Source organism: Camelus bactrianus, chromosome 11 (assembly GCF_048773025.1).
Source record: "Camelus bactrianus isolate YW-2024 breed Bactrian camel chromosome 11, ASM4877302v1, whole genome shotgun sequence".
Classification (NCBI taxonomy): domain Eukaryota; kingdom Metazoa; phylum Chordata; class Mammalia; order Artiodactyla; family Camelidae; genus Camelus; species Camelus bactrianus.
In genome coordinates, this window is record NC_133549.1 from 43,532,933 (window position 1) to 43,557,059 (window position 24,127).

The 24,127-nt window shown below is 52.8% G+C and overlaps 1 protein-coding gene across 4 annotated transcripts in view; it reads left to right on the top strand.

Moving 5' to 3' along the window:
- Positions 1-24,127, top strand: part of CRTAC1 (cartilage acidic protein 1) — a 159,832-nt gene that overhangs the window by 107,738 nt on the left and 27,967 nt on the right. For all 4 annotated transcript variants that reach the window (XM_010971089.3, XM_074373805.1, XM_074373807.1 and 1 more), the window contains exons 6-11: positions 6,810-6,944; positions 10,111-10,256; positions 12,932-13,068; positions 16,300-16,382; positions 17,273-17,373; positions 17,835-18,003. In XM_010971089.3, the coding sequence (XP_010969391.1) occupies positions 6,810-6,944; positions 10,111-10,256; positions 12,932-13,068; positions 16,300-16,382; positions 17,273-17,373; positions 17,835-18,003 (771 nt within the window). The remainder of the gene's footprint in view (positions 1-6,809; positions 6,945-10,110; positions 10,257-12,931; positions 13,069-16,299; positions 16,383-17,272; positions 17,374-17,834; positions 18,004-24,127) is intronic.

The following is a 24,127-nucleotide window of genomic DNA, read 5'->3' on the forward strand; positions in this document are numbered from 1 at the left end:
GGGCAGGCAGGCAGGGGCAGCTGGCGTGCCCAGAGGACACGTTAGAGCAGCTTTGCAGACTTCCAAAAGCCATTTGGCTGACAAGAATCTATTTGGCCCACCAAGTTACTATTCTGTCCGCCCGCCTTCCCCAGCCCACCCCTTTACTGCCCACCAAGCCCCCCAGCGCTACCCTGCAGCCCCCGTTGTCACTCCACTCACGACACATGGATATCTGGCTGGAAAACTAGCCCAGAGCACCACCCCCCCAAGCCCCAGGAATGGACCCCAAATGTAAGGACCACCACCAGAGCCCCTCCTGATTGCTAAGGCTCTGGCGCGTGGCCAGTGCTCAGCTCCAGGCAGGTGCCCTGGGGCCTGGGAATGGGAGGGAGACGCTGGCAGTGAGGAGCAGGGCCCTAAGCAGACTGGAAGATGTGCAGTCAGAGAGCCGCAGGTCCCCGGAGCCAAGCCACACAACACCCATCTGCCTGGCAGACCTCAGAGAACCTCCGGTTTGCAAAAGAACAAATCGAGGTCAGGAGAGAAGGGGCTTGCCCAAGGTCACCCAGGAGGTTTGTAGAGAAATGAGCACTTAGAGCCCCGCCCCTGATGCCTACAGGGCCACAACCAGCTGACCTTTCTGATGACCTCCTGCTTGAGAATCATGCTCCAGCCTGCAAGACTGGAAGGACTAGAGGAGGAAGGCCTGCACCCACCGAGAACACAGCATCCCCCGCCGCCCCCCCACCCCCGCCACCAGTTGGCCCTCCGGACTTTCACTGAGGACCCTGGCTTGTGGCTGAAACTGCTGCCTGGCCTGAACCGCTCAGGGCAGCAGGGGGAGGCCCGGGCATCCCGGTCGTTGGACTGGGCAATGGCAAAGCCCTCACCGGGCTGTCTGGCTCCGCGGGGGCGGGGGGAGGGGAGGCCGCCTCTCCAGACTCCCGATTCCGCCGGCGGCCGCCGGTCTGCTGGGTCACAGTGCCATCTAGCGGCCAGTGAGCGCGCCCGCTCTCGAGGGACTCGAGGGCCCTGGAGGGGGCGGTGCAACCAGAGCTGCTGGTGCGGAGTTGAGCAGGAGGAAGGTCACCCCCAACCAGCCAGGGTTCCTGTTTCCAGAAGAATTCCAAGCCCCGACTTCCCCAGTTTCCTGCATCCTCTTGGAACCTGAACGGTGCCAAGAACTGCCCTACATGGGAATCCTGAGTACTCGTTCTCCCCGTGGAAGGGTCCTAGCATGGAACCAGAGGGGGAAGGTGAGATCAGAGGGTTTGCACTGACTCTGTGACCCCAGTGATCTCAGGCACATCCTATAGCCTCTCTGAACAACTTGAACTAGCCGTCTAGCAGAGCTGCTGAATAGAGGGTGTAGAGCCAGAGTGCTGGGTGCAGATCCTGCCTCCACCACGTCCTCCTGTCCAGGCAGCAGTGGACAATTTATTAACCTCTCTGAGCCTCAGTTTTCTCACCTGAAAAATGGGGGTATTGTGAGAACAAAAGGAGGTCAACAGAGGGCATGCCTGGCATAGGGCCTGGCACACAGGCAGTGCCCATCGAGTGTGGCAAACATCAACACCATCCTCTGAGGTGCTGACAAAGGGATGCCAGGAGCCTCTCCTGGGTGTAGAGAGCAAGCTGGGCCAGCCTCTGCCCCAGAAGCATTCTCTATGTGTCCCCTGGCATGTCCACCAGCCCTGGGCACAGGCCTGGGCATCTTCAGCCCTATTCCCACTGGAATCTGTCTCTCTTCCCCTCTTCCTCTGGACCTTGCCTCCCCTTGGCCTCTACTCCCTCCCCAGGAGCTCTGCAATTTGGCCTCACCCTTTAAGGGGGCATCTGTCCAGGGTGCAAGGTGGTGATTAAAGAAGCCTTAAAAGAAATTTGGAAAGAAAATGAAGGTGGATTTATGATGTTGGGTGGGGAGTTTTGCTGTTGGCTGGAGCTGTGTAGAACAAAGCAGAGGGCAGATCTGATTTATAGGAAGTCATTACTGGAGGAGACAGAGATGCCGAAAGCCCAGCTGAGGCCTTCTGGCCGATCCCCAACAGCCAGCTCCAGAGAGGTGACTGGGGGTGGGGGGCGACAGAGTGAGGGTCTTGGAGCCTCCCAGGTTCCTAGGCGGAAGATGGTCTTTCAGTGGGGGCACAGCCAGATCTGTCAGCCAGGGACAGGCAGGGCTGTAGTGACAGGCTCCTCAGCCAGGGCCTGGGACCCCCAGGGAGTGCAACCAGGGGCCTGCCAGGGGTACCCAAAGCCCCGGGAAACACAGCGTATCAGATGCATTAGATGATTGACAAGAAGGGACATCATTTTTTATTTAAAGCAAACATAGATATGGTATAGAATACAAATGCAATCTTGGCATGCATTTTCTTCAGCTAAAGCAAGAGAGTTTTTTTTTTTTTTTATGTCAAGCCTATGGCTGGCCATTCTGGGCCTTAACAGGAGTACAGATCTCTCTTCTGCCAAGAGGGAACTCTAATAGAAGTGGCTGAGAGCATGCTGTGGGCCTAGCATGGCTCCAAAGTCATTCAGACATGGGTTTGAACTGTGATCCATTGCCAGACTGTGCTGACGTCTCTCTGAGCCTCGGCTTCCTCACCTAGAAAATGATGCCGTGAGATGAATTGTATACTATCCCTAGTACACAGAACGGAACAGGCAGTCAGAGGACTATTCCTGCTGCCCCTTTTCCTGCCCTCTCCTGAAACTGCTTCTTCCAGCCCCCTCACTGCCTGGGGCCTGGGGCAGGGCGGGGGCGCACACAGAGAGGAGCAACTTCCCTCCTGCGCCCACCAGGTGCCTGAGGTTTGAAAATCCCCACCCAGTGGATAAATGATGGAGCCTGTCTTCCTGCCTGCCTCCCCCTCAAATGCTCTGCAGGGACAGGCCAGAGGGATTAGTGGGCAAGTGGGAATGTCCTCGTCTGATGCCCTCCACACTCGTGCACTTGGAACAGTGCCCGGCGTCTGGACGCCTCTCAGAGGGCCCGGGAGTAGCAATACCAGCACCACACAGCATTATTTCATGTTAGGATTTTCAGGAAATTTAGGAAGTTACCGTCCCTTCTTACACCCTCTTCTCCAACACACACACATGCACATACACGCACAGAGGCACAGACACATACTGTCCATTCCTCCATCCCTACATGTTCCAGCGTTTTTGCTACTCTATTACAGCATCGTGGATGTTTCTGGCAGCCTTCAGGCCTTCACATCCACTAGAATCATTAATCAGCAGAATAATCCTACCGGTCCAAGCTCCTTGTCTGACGAGCCTCGCTGCAGGGCCTCCATGGTGCGGACCCTCGATGGGCCCAGGAACCCCCTCCCAACCACACTTGTCCTGTGGTCCAGCCTGGAGGATGCACTGGAAAGTAGAGATGGAAGGACTCTTGGAGCCCTTCTCATTCTCCCACTCATTTTACAGGGAAGGAGACCAAGGCATGGGGGACACACTCCCCATGTTCCTGCAGCCAGAGAAGGTGCAGAGGCTGGGCAAGCCCGAGAGGCTTTTCCTTAGCATGAGTCCCTTCGCCTCTTCATCCCTGGGTCCTCGGGCACACAGTTTTGGGTGGTTCCGCAGCAAGCCCCAGCCCCACTCCCTACAACCTCTTTCCCTTCCTCACCCCCATGCCTGAGGGCTGCCCAGATGCAGTATGAGACATGGATCGCCTGCACTCAAATTGGACTTGAGTCTGCATCTCCCAAGTGTGGAGGTTCAGAGGTTTAAGTTCTTAAGAGTAAACAAGGCTGCCCCATGGGGCTTGGGCCCAATGAGCAGATCATCTGAGGGGATGCTGGAATGTGGCAGGAGGAAGAGGGGTCCCCGTGGGGAGGCATTTTCCCCTGTGACCACCTCTCCTACCCAGCCTGGTGGGCAGAGTGAGAAGCCTTCAGGAAGGGATGGGCAGGGAGCAGCATTGACACCCATCAGCAGAACAAAGAGGCCGTTGAAGCTCAAGTGTGCTGGAAAAATAAAGGGATATTACTCACCCAGCAGGTGGGAAATAGTCCCACTAATGATAGTGTGGCACCTGACATCTTCCAAGTTACCTTCCAAAAGCCAGCTCAATTAATATTTACGCCTGCCCTGAGAAGGAGCTATTATTATTATTATCAGTCTCATGTTACAGGTGAGACACCAGATGCCCAGAAAGGTTTAGTATGTGCCCAAGGTCACACAGCTCAAACTTTTTGATCCCGTCTTTCCCACCACCAGTGTGCCTCTCCAGCCCCAGCTGGGGAACTGCTTGCTCCCAAGAAGATGTTCTAGCCTCAAGTATAAAAGAATTAATTGATGTGAAGTGGAGTTTCACTCCCGATTGGGACATCATTTTCCAAGGCTAAATAAAGATGTTCCTAACTGCCCCAGGTAGGCCCATAAGGTGTATGCTAAACCTTAGAAGAGGACGGGGTGGGTGTGACAGAGAAGATGGGGAGGGAGGAGGAAGAGCTGGGGGAGGGGAAGGTCCAGGTAGAAGACACTCACAGAATAAGGGGCCTTTGTCATTGATCAGGCAGGGAGTTGGGAGTGTCAGGCTACTTAGAGTGGACGGATTTTATTGGTTTGAAGAGGGCTTACATGATGGACCTGGGAGTAGAGTTTCCCCTGCAGCACCAGCAAGGGATGCAGACACCTGGCTGCTCCTGCCTCAAACCCCAGTTTGGCCCTCCGTCCTGAGGCTGCTGGGGCCCATGCCCACGAGGCTGGCCCCTCAACTGTCATCTCACCTGCTCCCCAACTGTGCAGCGAACTTGCCAAGAAGGAGTTGTGGGTAACATCTCTGTTATGGTCCAGTTGCCATGGCAATAAATTGTCACTAATTAGTAGTGTGGTTGCCATGGCAATTTTCTAGTAATTACAGGTTACGAATGGTGCAAGGCTTCAACCCAACCCAATTAGTTAATTAGAAAGATTTAGAAATTTGTCCAAGAGGGAAATAACCTGCTTTGTAGAAAATGAAGGGAATGTGTCACAGCTTGGGAGCCAGAGGCAGAGGAAATTGGAGGATGCTGGAGAAGGGGAAGAAGGATGGAGTTGCGTGGCAGCAAGTCCCGGAGCCCCACCTGGAATTTCTGAGGGTGCAGGTGAGACCGAGGGCTTCTCACTGAAGCCTGTGCCTGGGCGGGAGTCTGGCAGGACCAGGGCAGGGACAGCTGCCAGCAGCCACTCAGCTGCAAATCTTTGAATGGGCAGAAGATGTGCCCAGGTTGTAGGCCAACACCCCCCTCCTGCCGGCTTTAGGAAAAGAAAAGCATCTGGAGCCTCCCACCCCACCCCGTGCCAGGGCTCTTGTAATGGAAGTGCGTGGACTGCGCGTCTTGGATGGCACTCCTCAGGACCACTGTGGATTCAGTGGCTCCATTTTCCCGAGGCTTGGACTCTTCTTGAGAGCTAATTAGATTACCTGGGAGGAATCCTGAGGCACAGGGCCCAGAATGTGTTAACAAGGAGCCCCACCATGAGAATGATGACAGTGGCAATGCCATTTGCCTTGCTCCATCCCCCTGGCCCCAGAGCTGGCCCTGGTGGGCAGGCTTCACCTGCACAGGTGAGAGAGGCCCCATGATTTCCCGCAGGGACAAGTCCTCAAGGAGAGGAGGAGGCTAAATGGGTAACATTGCCCAAGATCACACAGCTTGTAAAAAGCCAAGCTGGGACTAGAATCCATGCCCTAGTCCTGGTCGGGCATTTCTGCATTGTATTTGGGGGTGTGGCTGAGAGAAGGCTTCCGGAGCTTTACTTGAAACTCACTGGTTGGGGTTAGTTTGTTCAAGACATCTTAAGTTTGGGCTTGTTGACATGTCCACTTTTGATCTTGGGCACTTCAAACCTTAATGTAAACTGGTTTGTTTTCTCTTTTCCTTAAAAAAAAAATACATCTTATTGGATTTTTTTTTTCCTTTCAAACTACAGAAGCAGTTCTTGTTGCAATAAGCCAAACAGTACAGACGTTCCCAAAACAGGCCAAGTACCATCTCATCTCTCCTTCCCTCCCCAAACCCTGCCCTACCAAGGCAGCCAGTGTGAACAGCTAGGGGTGTGGCACTTCTCCCCAAATTCAAGAACAACTTTGCAAAAACATGTATATTCAGAAGTATCATTTATTTTCCCCTTTTTTATTTTACAATAAAAATAAGATCACACAATACTGTTACTTGGCAAATTAGTTTTTCATTTAACAGTATGTCATGGGCACTCCTCCAAGTCCGTTCATATGGATGTACGCAGCCTTTCCAGTAGCTGCAGAATAGTCCATCGTTGGGATGCACCATGGTCCATTCAGCATCATTGTTGATGGACAGGCAGGTGCTCCCATTTGTTTACTACATCGCCAAGCAAAGTTAGCAACCTGTGCCTGTGGCTGGAACCTCTTCCTACAGGTCCTTCGAACAGGAACACACCCAGTGTCTTGACCAGCATATGTGGTCAAGAGTAGGGGTGGGGCCTGTCAGAGAATCTGTAACTTGGCCAAAAGGTTGTAGGTGGAGCTGGGTTTAGGATGAGTGTAATTCAGCCACTAAAGGGAAAGTGGCTTCTGTGTCCCTCCGCTCATGGAATCATTCCCTTGGCACAAAGTGACTCCGTCTTGCTCCTCACCTGCCTCACCATCAGTGCGGTCACCCTCCACATAGGTTTCTGGAACTGCGAGTCCAAATCTGGGCTAGGGAAGCATCTGGAAGGTCAGAATCCCCCCTTTCCTGTGTTATTCTGAAGCATCACCACAGCAGCTTCTCCCAGGCCTCCGAGGCAGCCCCCACCCTCCACGCAGGCCTGGGGCTTTGCTTCTGCCACTGAGTGTGGGTCATGTCCTCTCCCAGGGGGCCGAGGCGTCAGCGTGGGCCCCATTCTCAGCAGCAGCGCCTCGGATATCTTCTGCGACAACGAGAATGGGCCCAACTTCCTCTTCCACAACCGGGGGGACGGCACTTTTGTGGATGCTGCGGCCAGCGCTGGTGAGTGCCACCTCTGCCCTATGCCCCCTCCTCCACCCCAGACCCACAGGGGACTCTGGGCTGCCCTGCCCCCTTCAGGCCCCGCAGGCCTCAGGGAGAGCAGGACAAATCATTGTCTGCACCACCGAGGGAAATGCTGCTTGTCACCTCTAATTCCACATTCCCATGGCTCCGGCAGCAGGGGATGTTTGTGGCTGGAGAGATGGGTCCGGAACTCTTGACCGTTATCCATTCTCTGGCAGCTGGGATTGGCCCTTTGAGTCCTGCTTGTGTCTCAGCACCAGTCTCCCCTCTTAAGCTGTCCCTCTCCATTACCCACCCCCACATCATCTTAAACATTCAACTCAATCCAATAACCATTTATTGAGCCCCTGCTAAGTGCCAGGCTGGCGCTAAGGGCTGGGGATACAGATCTGAATAAGGCTAAGATCACTTTACCCCACCCCTAACCCCCTACCACACACACAAGGCACTGGCATTTAGAGGGAGAAACAGACAAATAAACAAATACCTAGAATAAGAAGCAGAATAAAATCCACACAAAATAATACTCCAAGCTCCCAGCTCTGCTCCCCTTCCTCCCTTTGTGCTCACCCCTCATCTGCCTCAGGGCCTTTGTACCTGCCAGTTCTCTCTACCCAAGTGCCCCTCCCCCTTCTCTATTTGCAGAATCTATTTATCCTTCAACACTCTGCTCAGATGTTACCTGTGAAGCCCTTCCTGACTCCCACTGTGCTGCCTGGCAGAGACGGGCACTCCCTCCTCTGTACTCCCACTGCCCTTGCAGGTACCACTCACTCAGGCTTCCACATCACTGTAATAATCTGTCTGTGTCTACGAGTACTGGGACACATAATAAAAGTCTGTGGATGTAATCAGTCTGCCCTTCAACCACTCCTCCCCATCCAGTTCCTCCCCACCTTGCCAAGGAATGGGAGGTTTGATTTCTCCTCCTTCTTGGCGGCACAGTGATGAGCTCTGGCCTCTGGAAGAAGAGGTGAGCAGGGATGTAGACACATAGATCAAAGGTCCTTCAAGCTCCAGCTAGTGCTGACAGCTAGCATCAAATCCCAGAGCACGTACCAATCCATTCTCTGTGACTTACAAGCGCCTGCTCTTCCAGCACTCCTGCTGGGGAGTTTCCATCCCGAACATCCCACAAGTGCACGCTTGTAGCCAGTCAGCCCCCCTCTCCTCTTTCCTGGGCAAAGCTAAAGTTAGGGGCAGCCTCCCAGCCTGTCCTCCCACCCAGCTCACCTGCTATATAGTCCAGCAGCAAATTTTCTCATTGCTGAAAAATCATAAAATGAAGGGGAGGTGGTGGTGGAGGAAACCTAGAGGATTTGATAAGGTGTTAAACAGATGGAAGCGGAGGTGAGCGAACAAGTTGGAGTGGGAGAAGGTATCAGGAGGGAAGAGAGAGGAAAGGTGCTAGGCCCGTAATTGAAAGTTAGAATGATTGCAGGGGTTTAACAAGACATGTCAAGAGGGCGTTCATCACACAAACAGATGCTGCTGTGACGTGCAGCCTGGCACCGATTATTCCCGGAAAAGGGAACCAGCTCCTTGTCAAGGTGCCTCGTAGACAGGAGAGAAATGGGCCAACACAGAAGGCCGCAGACATTAGGGCTGGGGTGTTTTGCAGAGCATTAATGGGGTATTAATCCTGGAAGTTGGAGGCTGCCCCCATTTCTTTGCAAACCCTCTTTCTCAAGCCTAAGTCTCACTGCCTCTTCTCCCCCCTCCCCCCCCAGCCATCCTCCAGATCCTTCCCTCCCCCAGGAGGATGCTCGACCTTCTAGGTTCTCAGGGGTGCCCTACCCCAACCTTCTCCTGGCTTCCATCCTCGGGATCTCCGTATCTGCAGCTGGAAGAGCTCCCTGTGTCCAGGGTCTGTGATCCCCACCCGCCATCATATTGTCCTATCACCTGCCATCTCTGAGCGTCTGATGACCAATGGCAGTTTGTCCTCCAAAAAAGTCAGCATGGGTATTTAGAGCCACATCCACTGACTCTCAGCTCTGCATTTGGCCTGAGGGACCATGTCTGCTTTGGGTAGCTAGGAGGTCAGGCCATCCCTCTGGGCAAAGCCACCCTCTGTTCTCCCCCAGGATCCGCTCAGTCCCACTGGCCACTGGCAGATGCATGGACAGTACAAGCAAGCAGCCTGGACACACAAGCTTCCCTCCCCAGATCTCACAAGGCGCGCTGTGGGTTTCTGTCGTGGTGCGGTATTTCCTCTGCTGTCACCAACGTCCCCAGTCGCCTTCAGTCAAATTATTTATGTTTCTCTCATTCATTCAGCAAGTATTTAAAGAAAACTACCAGATCACCACAGGCACTGAGATAGATGCTGTGTGAAAACAGACGAACAAGAACACAGCCCCTAACCTAATGGAGCATAAGGTCTAGTAGGAAAACTGGACCCGGCAAAGGACCGTAATTGCATGTGTGACCTGCACAGTGGAGGAGAATGGGAGGCTGTTGGGGTGAATAGCAGGGTGGGTGGGAGGGGCTATTTTCATGGGAGTGGTCAGGGAAGGCTTCCCTGAGGAGGTGGCATTGTAGCTCAAAGCGGAAGAGAAGCAAGGAGCCAGGTAACCAAGAGCTGGGCAAAGAGCATTCCAGGAGGAGAGATCAGCTTGAGCAAAGGCCTAGAAGCTGGAAAGAGCTTGGTTCATTTGAGGAATGAAAGGAATCTGGGGTGGCAAATGCTTATGAGTAAGGGAGAGAGTGGTGCCAGATAAAGACCGGATAAGATGGGCAGGGGCCTTGGGCTCCCCAGGCAGGAATTTGAACTTGACCCAAGAGTACTGGGGAGCCACTGAGAGATTTGAGCAAAAGAGTGACAATCAACTTAGTGTTTCCCAGTGGCAGTGGCAGAGGTGGCTGGGGAAGGCTTTAGTCCTCCAGAATCTCCATAGGTCTCCTTCCCCGAACCCATGCTACCCCAAACCAAGAAAAAATAATACTTTCTGGGCAAATGCAGCGAAGACAAGTATCTGGTTCTCTTTGCAACCAGATGGTGTCCCACCTTCTGCTCCGTGGAGAAATCAGGACGGTGTGAGCATCGCCCTCCCTGTTGCTCTCCACCGAGCTCCCGCAAGGTGTGTTTCTGAAGCCTGCAAGGGGCACTGCCCTGAGGGCTCCTGCCTTTCCTCCGCAGGTGTGGACGACCCCCACCAGCACGGGCGAGGGGTTGCTCTGGCAGACTTCAACCGTGACGGCAAAGTGGACATCGTCTATGGCAACTGGAACGGCCCTCATCGCCTCTATCTGCAGATGAGCGCCCACGGGAAGGTCCGCTTTCGGGTAAGAAGGGGCCTCTCCCTCCCTCCCCGGCTTCCCCAACCTGCATGTCTTCTGGGCCCCACCTATGCCTCCCACCGGGCTGAGGAAGGACTTAGGGCTGAGGAAGGACTTACGGCTCTGCAGAGCCTGGGGGCCGAGTGGCCACAAGGAATGTAGCATCTTGGGGTCAGTGGACTCCAGCCTGGGCTGCCTTACTGTCTGTAGTGCCCGGAGCAGGGTCATTGGCAGAAGAGAGACAGCAGCCTCCCAAGGGGCGTGAGCAGGGCAAAGGCCCTGGGGCGTGGACTTCAATCTCTGCATCAGGGGCGTTTTTCCTGGTCTCTCCTGGAAAACCTGAGCTGCAGCTGGGGCCTGAGCTTTACAAACTGAGGTTCAGGTCAAAGGGGCAGTTGGGGTAGGGGACGGGGGAGGTTGAGGCTACAGAGCTCCCAACAGCTGCCCTCTATGGACAAATGGCAGACAGTGGGCAAGGTGACCTCAGCCCCTTTTTGTGCCCCCTCCCTGAGCTGTCAGTAGTCTGTGATACCAAGAATTTTTCAGAAAGACTGCTTGATGACAGTGCAGGAGGTGCCACCAGCCTGATGACCTTGAGTTTGGGGCTTTCTCAGAAAGGGCAATGGGGAGTATGGGATGGTTGAAGCTAATCTTGGGGAACCAGGATGGTTCTGGAGGCATCTAGGTCTTACCAGAAACCCTCGAGGGAGCAAGAAAATTCCAGCATTTGGTTGAAGCTCAATGGTCCCAGGGAAGTCTCCAGGGACCTTATGTCTGGGTGGTGTCACAAGTCCCTCCTCTGTAGGCAGCTGCCATCTTGGGGTGCGCAGACCCAGCTACTCCCTCCCCACAGAGGCTGGGGACCCAGGCTCTCCTGATGGGGAGGAGGTATGCCCTGAACTCAGGGCAGCTGATCCTGGGGGCCTGGGTGATTTCTAGCTCTATGCAGTTTTTGGTTCTAACCCAGATTCTCAACCAGGGGTGGTTTTGTCCCCACCCCAAGACATTTAACAATGTCTGGGGACATTCTTGGTTGTCACAGATGGGTAAGGGGTGCTACTGGCATCTAGGGTGCAGAGGCCGGGGTGCTGGACATCCTACAGTGCACAGGGCAGCCCCCCAGCAAAGGACAATCCAGCCCCAAATGTCAACTAACCCTTGAGATGGCCCCTCCCAGAGCTCACAAGAGCAATAATAATAATAATAACAACAACAGCAATGACGGAGGCTCCATTTATCAAGCACCTTCCATGCACCAGGAACTATACTAAGCATTCTGAGAAGCCCAGGAGTCCAGTGGGGCAACCCCAAGGGGCCTATGTAGGTTTCCATTTTTATAGGATCAATAGAATAGCAACTTTGAGATCCTGAGGTCCCTTTGTTACCAGCACTCAAGGCTCCATTCAGCCCACCCTGAGCATTTTGCCGGGCTCTTAATCAGGGACAAGCTCCCTCCCTGGCCAACCCAGAGCTGGCAGCTATTCCTGCGGCCAGGGGAGAGGGCCTGAAGTAGGAGGCCCAGGGGTAGGGGCAGAGGGGCAGGCCCAGGGGCAGAGGGGTACTCCCAGAAACCCTTCCCAATTCTCTCCACGTGGACTCTGGGATTTAGACAGGCTCCAGGGTCTTTCAGGGACAAACCCACCTGGAATGGATATTCTGCTCAGAAACAAAAGGCCACCCTACATAGCTCTTCTATTTCAAAGGCAAGTGCCACACCTGGGACCCTTTGCCAGGTCTTCCATGGCCCTGCCAACATATTGAGGTTCTTGCCAGACTGTCCTGAGTCTGGGGTCTCCTCATGAGCCCTGGATAGAGGTATCTGATCCTGCAACCCACCCCTCAAAGCAAACGTCTCCAAAAAAAAAAAAATCTAGGGACTCCCAAGAAACAAGGTAAGGTAATAGAGGCCGCAAAAACACAGCTAAAGGCCACCTCTGCCACCTTCCATGAGGCTGATAGCAGAGGCAAGGCCACGACAGACTGCCAGGGATCTGTCTTGTGCCCACTCCATGCCAAGCATTTTACATGTGATCCTCACAACCTGGGCAGCTATTATTTACCCCCATGTCACTAATGAGGAGTGAGATCCGAGAGGTTAATTAACTTGCCTAAGATCACACAGCTAGTCAGAAGAGAAGCCTGGATTCAACTGCACACACTTCCCAGTGTCCACGCAGCCTCCAACTCTTGCTGCAGAGGAGGAAGGATGCGTACTAGAAAGGGCATAGCATCTGGAATCAGAGCCCTGGCAATGGCCCGACTCGTTAACTATGACTGTGGGCAATCCTTCTCCTTCTCTGGAACTCAGTTACCTCACCTGTAAAGTGGGAATGCTAATATCAGCTCTGCCTTGAGTGCTTGATGGGAGGGCCACATGTGGTCCCAACTAGGGAACAGCAAGGTGCTTCACCCGTGTGAATCCAGACTGTTCCTCTTACCTCCTTGTTCTCCTTCAAGCAGCCTGAGGTTCATGTGGTCCTAAACACAGCACCCCCAGGCCTCTTATGGGAGGTGAGAGAAGACGTGCTAGGTCAGGCTGTCTTTTATGTTTGCGCGCACGCGTGCGCGCGCGCGCACACACACACACACACACACACACGGGGTGAGAGAGGGTTGGCCCCTTGCCCACTCCCACTCTCCCACGCACCTGTCCGCTGACCTGCAGCCCTCTCTCCTCCCAGGATATCGCCTCACCCAAGTTCTCCATGCCCTCCCCTGTTCGCACAGTCATCGCCGCTGACTTTGACAATGACCAGGAGCTGGAGATCTTCTTCAACAACTTTGCCCACCGCAGCTCCTCAGCCAACCGCCTCTTCCGGTAAATGCTTCAGCCCGGCTTATGGGTACACACTCTTCACAGGCTGGGGGTCAGGGAGGAAGGTTTAGGACTCAGAAGAGGAGCTCCAAGGGCAGGAAGGAGGAAGATCCCCTGATGAAGGAGCAGAGAAGAGGGAAGGACAGGGATTGAGCAAGAGGCTGAGAGAATGGAGGGCAAATCCTGGGCAGGAAGCTGGCGTCCTGCTGGTGGGGTGGGGGAGAATGGGCGAGGGGATATGGACATGGCCAAAGTGTGCCCAGAAGCCAGGTTCCACTCTACCACCCAAAGGGGTTCCAGAGCCAAATCTGTTTGGGTGCATCTGCGTTAAGCCAAGACAGGCAGGTTTATTGACTGCAGGACTTCTCAGAGCCTTTAACATGACCATGAGTATTTTTACTTTCCAAAATGTGGATGGAGTATTCCAAATAGATTTGACCACAGAACACGTCTTTCAAAGATTTTTTTTCTCTTGGAACTGGTGCTTTGCAAAACATCCTTTGGGAAATGCTGGACAAGACAATTAGCAGTAGACAAGGAAATGGTAGACAAGAAAGGAAGCTTCTGAGCATTGCATATAGGGAGGAAGGGTTAGATTTTCAGAGGCAATACTTCTCTAAGAGGTGTCCAGAGACCGTTAGCAAGTCCAGAGTGTGTATTTAAAGTACAGAATCCCTGGGCCCACCCCGGACTTCCTGAATCAGAATCTCAGGGATCTCTTTTGAACACATGCTTGAGGCATCAGGTGCTTCTCAAAGTCTGAGAACTACTGTTGGGGAACAAACCTGTGGACCCATGTGGCCTGAAATGGCCCTATCCTGGCCTAAAACATGCTAATGGGTCTCAGGACCAGGTGGCCAGAGGAGAGAGGTCCAGGGGCCTTGGATTCAGGAAATGGGCAAGATCACCTACCTTGTTCCCTAAGGTCCCCATCCCCTCCCCGAGGAGGGCCCCCAACTATTAATAAAAGGCAAGATCTGTGACTAAGCGTATTTTAAAATATAATTATTAACAAAGCATCTATCCCAACTGGCTGTAATCACCTACTGAAGGCACCAGATTTACTAATTAGGTGCCTTGCAGAAAGCTTATTCACAACTTCCAGATTAATTGTGGAAGATCAATTGCTCATTAACAGAGACATTGCTTTCCTTCTCTGGCTAATAAAGTGTCACTCGCCAGGGCCCCTGAGCACCAAGGAGTCTCTGTGGCCCAAAAACCCAGGCACCTCCTCTGCCCACCTGGCCTCTGTGAAATCTCCCAGCCTCCCTCCGGCCACCCGGAAGGCAGGCTGGCCCCAGGCTGTCCATGGGCAGGGTCACCACATGGTCACCCCGTGGGTTAGTGTGGTGTGTTTGCTTCTCAGGTACACAGCTGTGCCCCAAGTCCCCATGGCAGATGGCTGGGTCCTGAGCCCACAGCAGATAGTGTGGGGGGCTGCACTTATACATTTGAATGTGACTTGATCTGTTCCCATGCCTCCACCCCCACGCCACTCCCAGTCTCCAGCTGCCGCCTTGTGTCCAGTCCTGCAGACCAAGCAATTGAAAATGCAAATCTGGCCACACCCCTCTTCCACTTAAACTCATTAGAAGCTCCCCATTATCTTCCCTTTGATACATCCCACAACCCAGCATTGTCCCCAGCCTTGTCACCCTACGCTCCCTGGTTTACACCTAGCACCAGACACACTTAGCTTCTTTCAGTTCTGGGCAACTCCAGGCCTGGACCCTGAGGCTGCGCACACCCTCTGCCCCTCGCTCTTCCCTCTTATGAGTGACGTGGACTCATTCATCGTTCTGGTCTCAGCTTAGTTGACCCTTCCTCCGAGAAGCCTGCCCTGGTTGCCCAAATCTGGGTGAGCCTGCCCAGCTCTGTATTGGAACTGCTGGGCCTTTTCCTTGGGAACTCTTAACTGCATTGTCACCTGAACCCAGGGGTGTCTGCCCAGCTGTGACAGAGTCTGCAGGACACGAGTGATCAAAGGGACTGTAGGTGCTAGTGGGCTGAGGCATACAAACCTCCAGAAGGTATGCACACACCCAAGTGCACTGCCAGGCACACTGTCCACTGCCCCGACTGCACATGTGGACGTACATAGTGCAGATGCCCCACGTGGACAGAGGACATCTCCCAGGGCATCTGCTCAACCCTGCAGACACCCTGCAGCTCCACCAGCACCCGCTGCCATCCGGCCACCAGAGGCTCCAGCTCAGGGGACCCTGGCCCCCTCCTAAAAGAAAGCACTGGCCCCAGCACAGAGCTCTGGTGACTCTCTGTGATTTGGGCGACAGCAGCCACCTGCAATGTAGAAGGAGAATGATACAGATCCCTCCTGGTCCCCTCCTCCCACCCCGACCCCAGCATTGCTCCACACATCCAGGGCAGAGCACCAAGGCTGTAAGAATCTAATGAGTGAGAAAATAGAGAGGAAAGCCCATTGCCATCACCAGCATTCAGCTCGATGTGCAGAAGGAGCAGGACTTTCACAGTGGACTTTTCTGCAGCAAATATTATCACAATTCAGAGTTCAAAATAGACAGAACCCCAGCAACCCGAAGGGACTCTTTCCTCCCTTTCACCTCTGGAATTCACCCGTGCATCCCACAGACATGTGCTTGGAGCTTCCTGAGAGCCAGGCACCGTGTTAGATGCTGTGGGAGAAGCAAAGATGGATAATACACGGTCCCAGCCTACAAAGGGCTCCCAGTCTAACTGGGGAGATAAGATGCATTCATACAGAGCCTCAACACGGGGCAGAAAGTGATAAAGCTCAGGAAAGTGACAAAGGCAAAGCAGGAAGGCATTGCTTCTAGCAGGACGATCAGGGAGGGCTTGGAGGAGATGACATTTGAATGGAAGTTGAACCCTACGTAACATCCAGAGCTTGGAAACCCAGGGCCACTCGAAGGAAAGTGAAGGTCAGTTAAAGGTAGTTGCATCCCTGCCCCTTCCCCATCTATCAACTGCCCTTCCCTAGACTGTCTATAATTCATCCATTAGAGAAGGAAAAATCAATATTTACCAGTGTAAATTAAAACCCAAGAAAGGTGCAGGCAGGGTCTGTGAGCAGGGAGTGGCTCTATCGGCATCCAGGTGGCAGCACATACACAGCGGGGCCTCAGGAAGCTCAGGGGACAGAGAACAGAGCGGGTGGGCCTCCAGGTCCAGGGGACCCACTGGGGCTTCGCCAGCATGTTATCATCCATGAACAGCCTGTCTCCTCTCCTGCAGAGTCATCCGCAGGGAACACGGTGACCCCCTCATCGAGGAGCTCAATCCTGGCGATGCCTTGGAGCCTGAGGGCCGGGGCACAGGTGAGGGCACCTGAGGGCTCTGGCCTGCTTTCCCCAGCTCCTTGCTCTCCACAGCCTGGGGTGAGGACAGCCAATCCCACAGTCCCATGGCAGGGACGGATGGCGCAGCCAATCCCACAGTCCCATGGCAGGGCTCCCCCCGTCCCTGCCACTCTGAGGGCTGGGATCCTGGGGCAGGGGTGAGAGTGGAGAAGGAGCCCCAGGGAGCACCAGGCAGGAAGCGGAGGAGAGGCGGGCCCATTCTCCCGGTCTCAGGGCCACAAGGTCAGGACCCTGGGAATCTATGGGCAATAGCTCCTCTGGTGACACCTTGCTGGGTGGGGAGAGAGAGGAGAGGCTGGCGATCCTGCAGTCTGATGTCTCTTGGCACTCAGCCCAGTGTCAGAGCAGAAACACTGGATCAGGAGTCCCAAGACCTGTCCTGCCATTGCCTCACCTGTGGTCTTGGAAAATGTGTTCCGTCTTCTGGGTCTTATTCTCCACACCCGTAAAATGAGGATAATTAACATCTGCCCTCCTCACCTTTCTAAGTTGTAGTGAGGAGGGATGCATGTACATGCAAACACTCGATAGATTGACAATAACTCTGCAACTATAAAGGCCATGTGTAATGGACTAGAAAGAAGCCCTCATGGTCTGAGTAATTTGTGCCCATCCTCCCCTTGCAAAAGCCCAGGGGAAGGAAAGGGACCCTGTCTTCTGTGAATTCCTATCATGAGCAGCTATTAGAAAGAAGAAGATCTGGGCTTCAAGCCCCAGTCTTCCTACCCCAGTGCTATACTCTGTGTCTCCCTCCCACACTCAGGGCTGTAGATCTGGCCCTGGTCAGGACCCCCCATCCCACATGGGTCTCCTGGCCGATGACCAGAGTGAAATCTGTGCTGTTGCAGGGGGTGTGGTGACAGACTTCGATGGAGACGGGATGCTGGACCTCATCTTGTCACATGGAGAGTCCATGGCTCAGCCGCTGTCTGTCTTCCGGGGGAATCAGGTGTGCATGGACCTCAGGACCCACAGAGCCCAGCCCAATGTCTCCCCCCTCCCACCAGCCTAGGGTGGACGAGGTTCAAAGGAGCCCGGGATGCATGCTTGACCAGCATGGCAGGAAATGGACATCCCGGGTCTGGGAGGAAGCAAATAAATTTTCAGCAGCACAGTAAACCTCCAAGAAGGGCTGCCTCCCAGGAGAAGCCCTTTGCCCCTCAGCCTTCCACTGGCACTTCTCCAAAAGCTGTTTCCTCTGAGTCTGTTGGCTTTCCTTTCTCTTTTGCAGGCTGTTCTTTGCAAACTTCAGCCAGTCTGTCTGCCTTGTTCACCCTTCCCTCCCGGCTCCCTCCGCCTCTCTTTCCTCTGCCCCTTTTCTTCTTCCCTTCCGTCTCCTTCTCTCCCTCTCTTATCCTCCCTCCCGCCCATCCGGCTGATGCTCAGGCCTGCCTTCCGCCCCCCCTACAGGGCTTCAGCAACAACTGGCTGCGAGTGGTGCCGCGAACCCGGTTTGGGGCCTTCGCCAGGGGCGCCAAGGTTGTGCTCTACACCAAGAAGAGTGGGGCCCACCTGAGGATCATCGACGGGGGCTCGGGCTACCTGTGCGAGATGGAGCCCGTGGCGCACTTTGGTTTGGGTGAGTCGGGGCAGGGGGGTGGGGGAGGAGGCGTGCAGTGAGCTGTTTGTTGTCATTGGGACAGTGGGTGCTGAAACTGCATCTTGCATCCTGCTGAGATGCGGGGCTCACAGCTATAGCATCTTCCAAGTATCACGTTACTATGACACCAGCTGCTGGAGGCAACTCTGCTTTGAGATGAACATGAGCTAAGGAAGGTGGTTTTCATGCCCCACCCCTTGCTGGGGTCCCCTTCCTGGTGCCTCTGTTGAATTAGTTCACCTTGGGGTCAGAGTATTTAATCCTCCATTTGTACAAGGCTGTGGCCTTATTCTTCAAACAATGACCTGTACTAAACTTGTCCAAACCAGCTGCCTCCTTGGCCTCTTGGGAGTTAGTCCAGTGATTAAAGTGTCTCACCAAATCCCTGGTGCCTTCTCTTAGCTAGAAGGCTTGGAGAAAGCATGCATTCTCAGCAGGATTGATATCACCCCCAAGAGGGTGAAAATTGGCTCTTGACTGGGGGAGGAGAATGGGAAAAAATCATATATATATATATATATATACACACACACACACAGATATGCATACAGTACATCAATAGTATACCTGTGGTATTAACAAGATGTCACTACACACCTGTTAGTTAGGACAGCTAAAGTGAAAAATAGTGACAATACCAAATGCTGGTGAGGATATGGAGAAACTGAATCTCTCATTCACTGCTGATACAGCTATTCTGGAAGATAATTTGGCAGTTTCTTTTAAAGACAAAAAACTAAACTATACAACTACTGTAAGACCTAGCAATCACACTGCTGGGCATTTGTCTGAGATGAATGGAAACTCACGTCCACATGAAAATCTATACGCGACTATTCCTGGTCGCTTTATCTGTAATAGCCCAAACTGGAAATGACCTAGATGTCCTTCAGTAGATTAATGGTTCAACAAGCTGTGGTCCACGCACACCATGGAATATTACTCAGCAATAAAAAGGAAGGAACTGTTGATACAGACAGCAACTTGGCTAGCTCTCACCCGCATTGTGATGAGTGAAGAAAAGGCTGATCTCAAAAAGTCACATATGTTGATTACATTTATATAATATTCTCAAAATGACAAAATTATAGAGATAGAAAATAGATCAGTGGTTGCTGGGGGTTAGAAATGGTGAAAAGGAGAGGGGTGGGTGTGACTCTAAAGGGATAGCCCGGGGGAGATCTTTGTGATGGAAAGGTTCTGTGTTTTGATTGTGGTGGTGGTTGTACGAATCTACAGGTGACAAAACAGCAGAGAACGTATACACACACATCGTACCAACGTCAGTTTCCTGGGTTTGATATTGTGTTACAGTTACATAAGCTGTTACCATTGGGGGAAACTGGATGAAATGTATACCGAACTGCTCTGTACTATCTTTGCAACTTCCTGTGAATCGATAATTTTTTCAAAATATATCATTTTTAAAGAAATACACTGGTGGAGGGAATTAGGGGGAAGAGTCTTAAAAGGCTTCTTGGAGAGGAAGGGTAATAGTGGAAAAAATGCAGAGGGTGGGGGACAAGAGTGTCTTTACTAAAACACAATGATTAAGAAAACATGTGAGTTAAATATACCTAGTTTCAAAATCAGACACCTTCCCCTATGTGTTAGTGCCTCATGAGGTGATAGAATATTTATATAAAAATAGGCAATATGTATGTGTTAATGTATACACATCATATGTGCACAGAAAAAAACTAAAAGAAAACACAGAAAGTGTGAACTGTGATTCTCTCAGAGTGGCTGGATCGATATGGTAATTCTTACTCGCTCCAGGCACGGTAGAATTGTACTTATTATTTCATTTCATCCTCATGGCTACCCTGTGAGATGGGCGTGATTTATCCCCATTTTACAAATGGGAAAACTGAGGATCAGAACAATTGAAAAACCTTCCCCAGTTCACGTGATAGGTAAATGGCAGACCTGGGATTCAAATCCAGACCTGCCGGAGCATGTGATTTTTATTTTCTTTCCTATTTTGTGTTTGTATGTTTTCCAATTTTCATAGGCAACACATAATATTTATGTAATCTGAAAAAAAGGCATAAATACTTAGGGGGCCCAGAGCCTGATTATATGAGCATGTTTTCAGGCTATTCCACCCTGGGTGTGTCAGCCCGCAGTTGGAGGTCTGTCACTTTTAAGGCAGCCATTTACTGTGCTGGCCCTAAAGGTACAAGATGACTTTTAAATAGATAGTCCTCTCCCGCAAAATAGCAGCAGCCAACATTAAATCCAGCACTTAGTATATGCCTGGCTCTGGGCTAAGTGCTTCACATGAGATACATTATACCATGCTCACCACAACAAGATGAGTTAGGAATCATAACCCCCATTTTACAGGTCAGGAAACTGAGGCTGAGGTTAAGTGACCTCCTCCAAATCACACCTCCAGAAAGTAAAGCAGGCTGGGTTTGGACCCGTGCCTCCTTGTACATCACAGTCAAGGCTCTTGACCACTATGACTTGACTGCTGGACCTCCCATACTGCCCTGTGTGCAGCCAGCCAAGGTCCTGTTCTGCCTCTTTCTTACTGGACATCCACGACCCCTTCACCCAAGTGAAGCCAGACACACCAAGGTGACTTCTATGGCATCATAGGGGGGATGTTTATCCAGGCATCTGGCTTAAACATCAACCCCCACCCCATTGTATATAAGGAAGTTGAGGCTAACAAAGCAACGGTGAGGCCAGGACTGGGGCTGGGTTCTCCTTCCCCACATCCATGGGCTGCCTCTGCTATTCTGAGACGTGTATTACAGCCCCATTGGGTCTCACTTCTGACCAGTGTCTGCCCCAGCCAAGAGAACAGATCCACTTCTTCAGCTGGGCAGCCTCAGCCGGGTCATTCGGTTCGACTCAGGGGGGCCCGAGAGCCTCTGTGCCTCTCACGACTGTCTGCCTCTCCAGCTCAGGGTTATGGAAGCTGCAACTGCCAATCCTTGCTGTTTGGCAAAGCTGAGGGGTTTGTTCTGGGCCTGAACTCTGGTTCACACTTCTCCATGGGTCCCCTGCAGCCTCCTCTCTGTTGCCAAAAGGGCACTGAAGGAAGGCTGCTCTTGGGGACTGGCCCCAGTGGGTCCACCTTGGGCCCAGCAGTGAGATGCCCTGAGGCCGCTGACAGGCAGCAAGGCCAGCACCCGGGGACACAACAAGGGGCAGGTAGGCTCCATCCCCACAGCTCCATGGCCCCCACATCCAGAAGGATCTTCATGGATTGCAGCACAGGCCTTCCCAATTGATGGAGGGGCCCGCAATAAGGCAGGAAGAGAGGGAGCCAATAGGAAGGCCAAATGGAAGGACTGAGGAAAGGAAGATAACAGCGAGGAGATAGACAGAGTCAGGCCCAGGGGAGACCACAAGACATAGAGAGACATGGCAAAGAGACAGATGAAACACAGAAATGTCCCCTGCCCTCCAGGACCACTGTCCAGTGGAAGAGGCAGATGGACACAAGCGCCCTCATGGAAGACAGATTTGGATGCGCCATTGTACTGGCCCAGTGGCTGTGAAAGGACTGGGGCAGGGGAAATTCATTCTGCTCTGGGCAGTTTTCCCAAGGAAGTGGGCCTTGAACTAGGTCTAGAAAGACTGTAGGAATTTGGAAGGGGTGGATGGGGGCTGAGGAGAGCATCCTGGGACCGGGCTGGCTTGAACAAAGGCCAGAGGAGAGAATGTTCGCTGTGTCCAAAGAGTGGGAAAGGTCTGGTGGGAGCGGAGCCTGGAAAGGGGAGGCCAGGGTCAAGCTGTCGGGCCCGGGAGCCAGGAGGAGAGGGCGGGCAGAATGGGGGGACTGCAGAGCTGAGAAAGTCAAAGCCAGGCTTTGCTGCGGGAGGGCAGGGCTGCCAAGGTGCCCAGGGCCACTAGCAGGGGCAGTGGGCACCAGGAGCCCTGCAGGGAGAGCAGCATTTGCAATTGTTTTTAGAAGGCTTTTTTTTTCCCCAGCCAGTAGGCATAATGCAAATTGATTATAGGAAATTCAGAAAATATAACATCATAAAAAAAGAAAGTAAAAATAACCCATAGTCTTACCACTATGTTTGGAATATTAAGCAAAAAGGAAACATTTCTCCCTCCCTCCTCCTCCAGTGCCATTTGATTCATTTCATCACTATTTACTGAACACCTACTATGTGCCAGACTAAGTAGACAAAGACCCTTGCCATGGGTGACCTTACCTTCTAGTGGAAGGAGGAGTAACATACTTGACAAACATAACAACGAGGTAAATATATAAAATGTTAGATGTTAAATGCTATGAAAAAAGAAAATGCAGAATGCCGTGAGGGGGTTAGGGATGCAGAGGGGAAGAGGCAGGGAGCAGTTTCAGATATGGTGGTCTGGGGTGGTCTATTCCCAGTTCCATGCTTTCTGACATGATTTTATTACAAGCAAAACAGATAGGAGCACACTTATAGAAAAATACGCCATGGAATTTTTTTTATCAGAAATGATTATATTCTTCCTGTCATTCCCAAACTTGCTTTTTTTCTCTCTCTTTCTCTTAACAGTATATCCTGGACATCATTCCAAGTCTGTGCCTATCTCCTTTGTTTTCCTTTAGTGCTGCACAGCATCTCATTGTATGGCCGTGTTCATAATTTATTTAGCATGTCCCCTACTGTCGGACAGTTTGATGATTTCTGATCCTGAGCAGTTTGTTTTGTGGTGTTTGGGGTGAGAGGGCACATGCCCAGAACCTGAAGGCAGAGTGGGCTGCCTTGATATCCGAATGACTAAGAAGGAGACAGGGGGCCCAAGGCTGGGGAGGGGGCGGTAGGAAACCCCCCTTCCAGCACCCACAACACCCCTGCTCACCCCCACTGACCCTGCTCCTTCCTCCCTCCATGGAGCACCCGCTGCCTCCTCCTGACTGGCAGCAAGGTGTGGTGAGCGGCTGTACATGGACATGGATGTGGGTGCACACGTGTGCCTCTCAGCACACAGCCTCCCTGGCACTTCCCTTCCCCACGCCTGGCCGGCTCACCTCTCACTGGCTGGACAGCTAACACCTCCCAGCGCTGCAGGCCTCGGCTAGGTCAGCACCGAGCTGTGGTTGGAGGACTCAGCTTCTCAGATCCTTGCATGCAGCCCTGACTCCCAAGGCTCTGGATTGCATCACATCACACAGTAAAAACTCAGGGACCTCGCTGTTTCATGCTCCAGGGCATTCCCAGAGGGCCCACTCTGTTGTGCAGAGCACTCAGCTTCAGCCTGTAGAACCATCGTCCCACTCACCCCTGCTCAGTGGAGCCCCTGACCTCATTCCACCGCCCCTCTCTGACCTGCCCTGGCCTTTCCTTGCCCCTCCTGGTGCAGATGGTGGCCAGCCAGGCTCATAAATAAGCATTTCTGCTCATAGCCTTAGTTGAGTGCCCCACTGCTCCCTGGTTGCTCTGAACCGACACCCCAGCCCTCCCACACCCACCCCTGCATATCCCACACCTGGGCTCTTGAGTTCTTAGCTAGCAGAGGGCTGAGACAGCTCTACCAAACCCAGTAAATGAAAACAAATGCCAATAATCTCCTTGCCCTGCCAGCCCTCAATACTGGGCCTTCCCTCTCGGCCAGCCCACCCCAGGCATGGGTGGTACCCACATCCCCTACACAAACACCCTGCCTTCCTTTCAGTTGATTGTTTGCAAGTGGCTCAGAGCTGCCTCCAAGCCAGCTGTTGCTCATTTAGGGAACGAAAATTCAGTGGCCCACAAAAAAATTGCTTTATTAAAGTGCAAAAATATTCCACCAACTGTATTCCCACCATCTGTTTTGTTGATAATTCTTCTGAAAAGTGCAATTCTCTGTGCCTCCTTGGCCTTTATACTTTAAAAGCTGCCAGAGGCGACTCCCTGCTGCTCTTAATGGGGCCTCCTCTGCTCATGACCCCACACAGGCCCCGCACTCTGGCAAGCTTGAAGGCCACCCTTGTGCAGCGTCTAGGGGCCTGGCCACCGGCTTGTGCAGCTGGTGAAGACTTGAGATGTCTGGGGCGGAGGGAACAGCTGGCCTGGGGACAGGAGCCTGGGTTCCAGTCCTAGCTCAGACACCTGCAGGTCACTTCAGCTTGCCAAGCCTCAATGTCTACACCTGGAGAGTG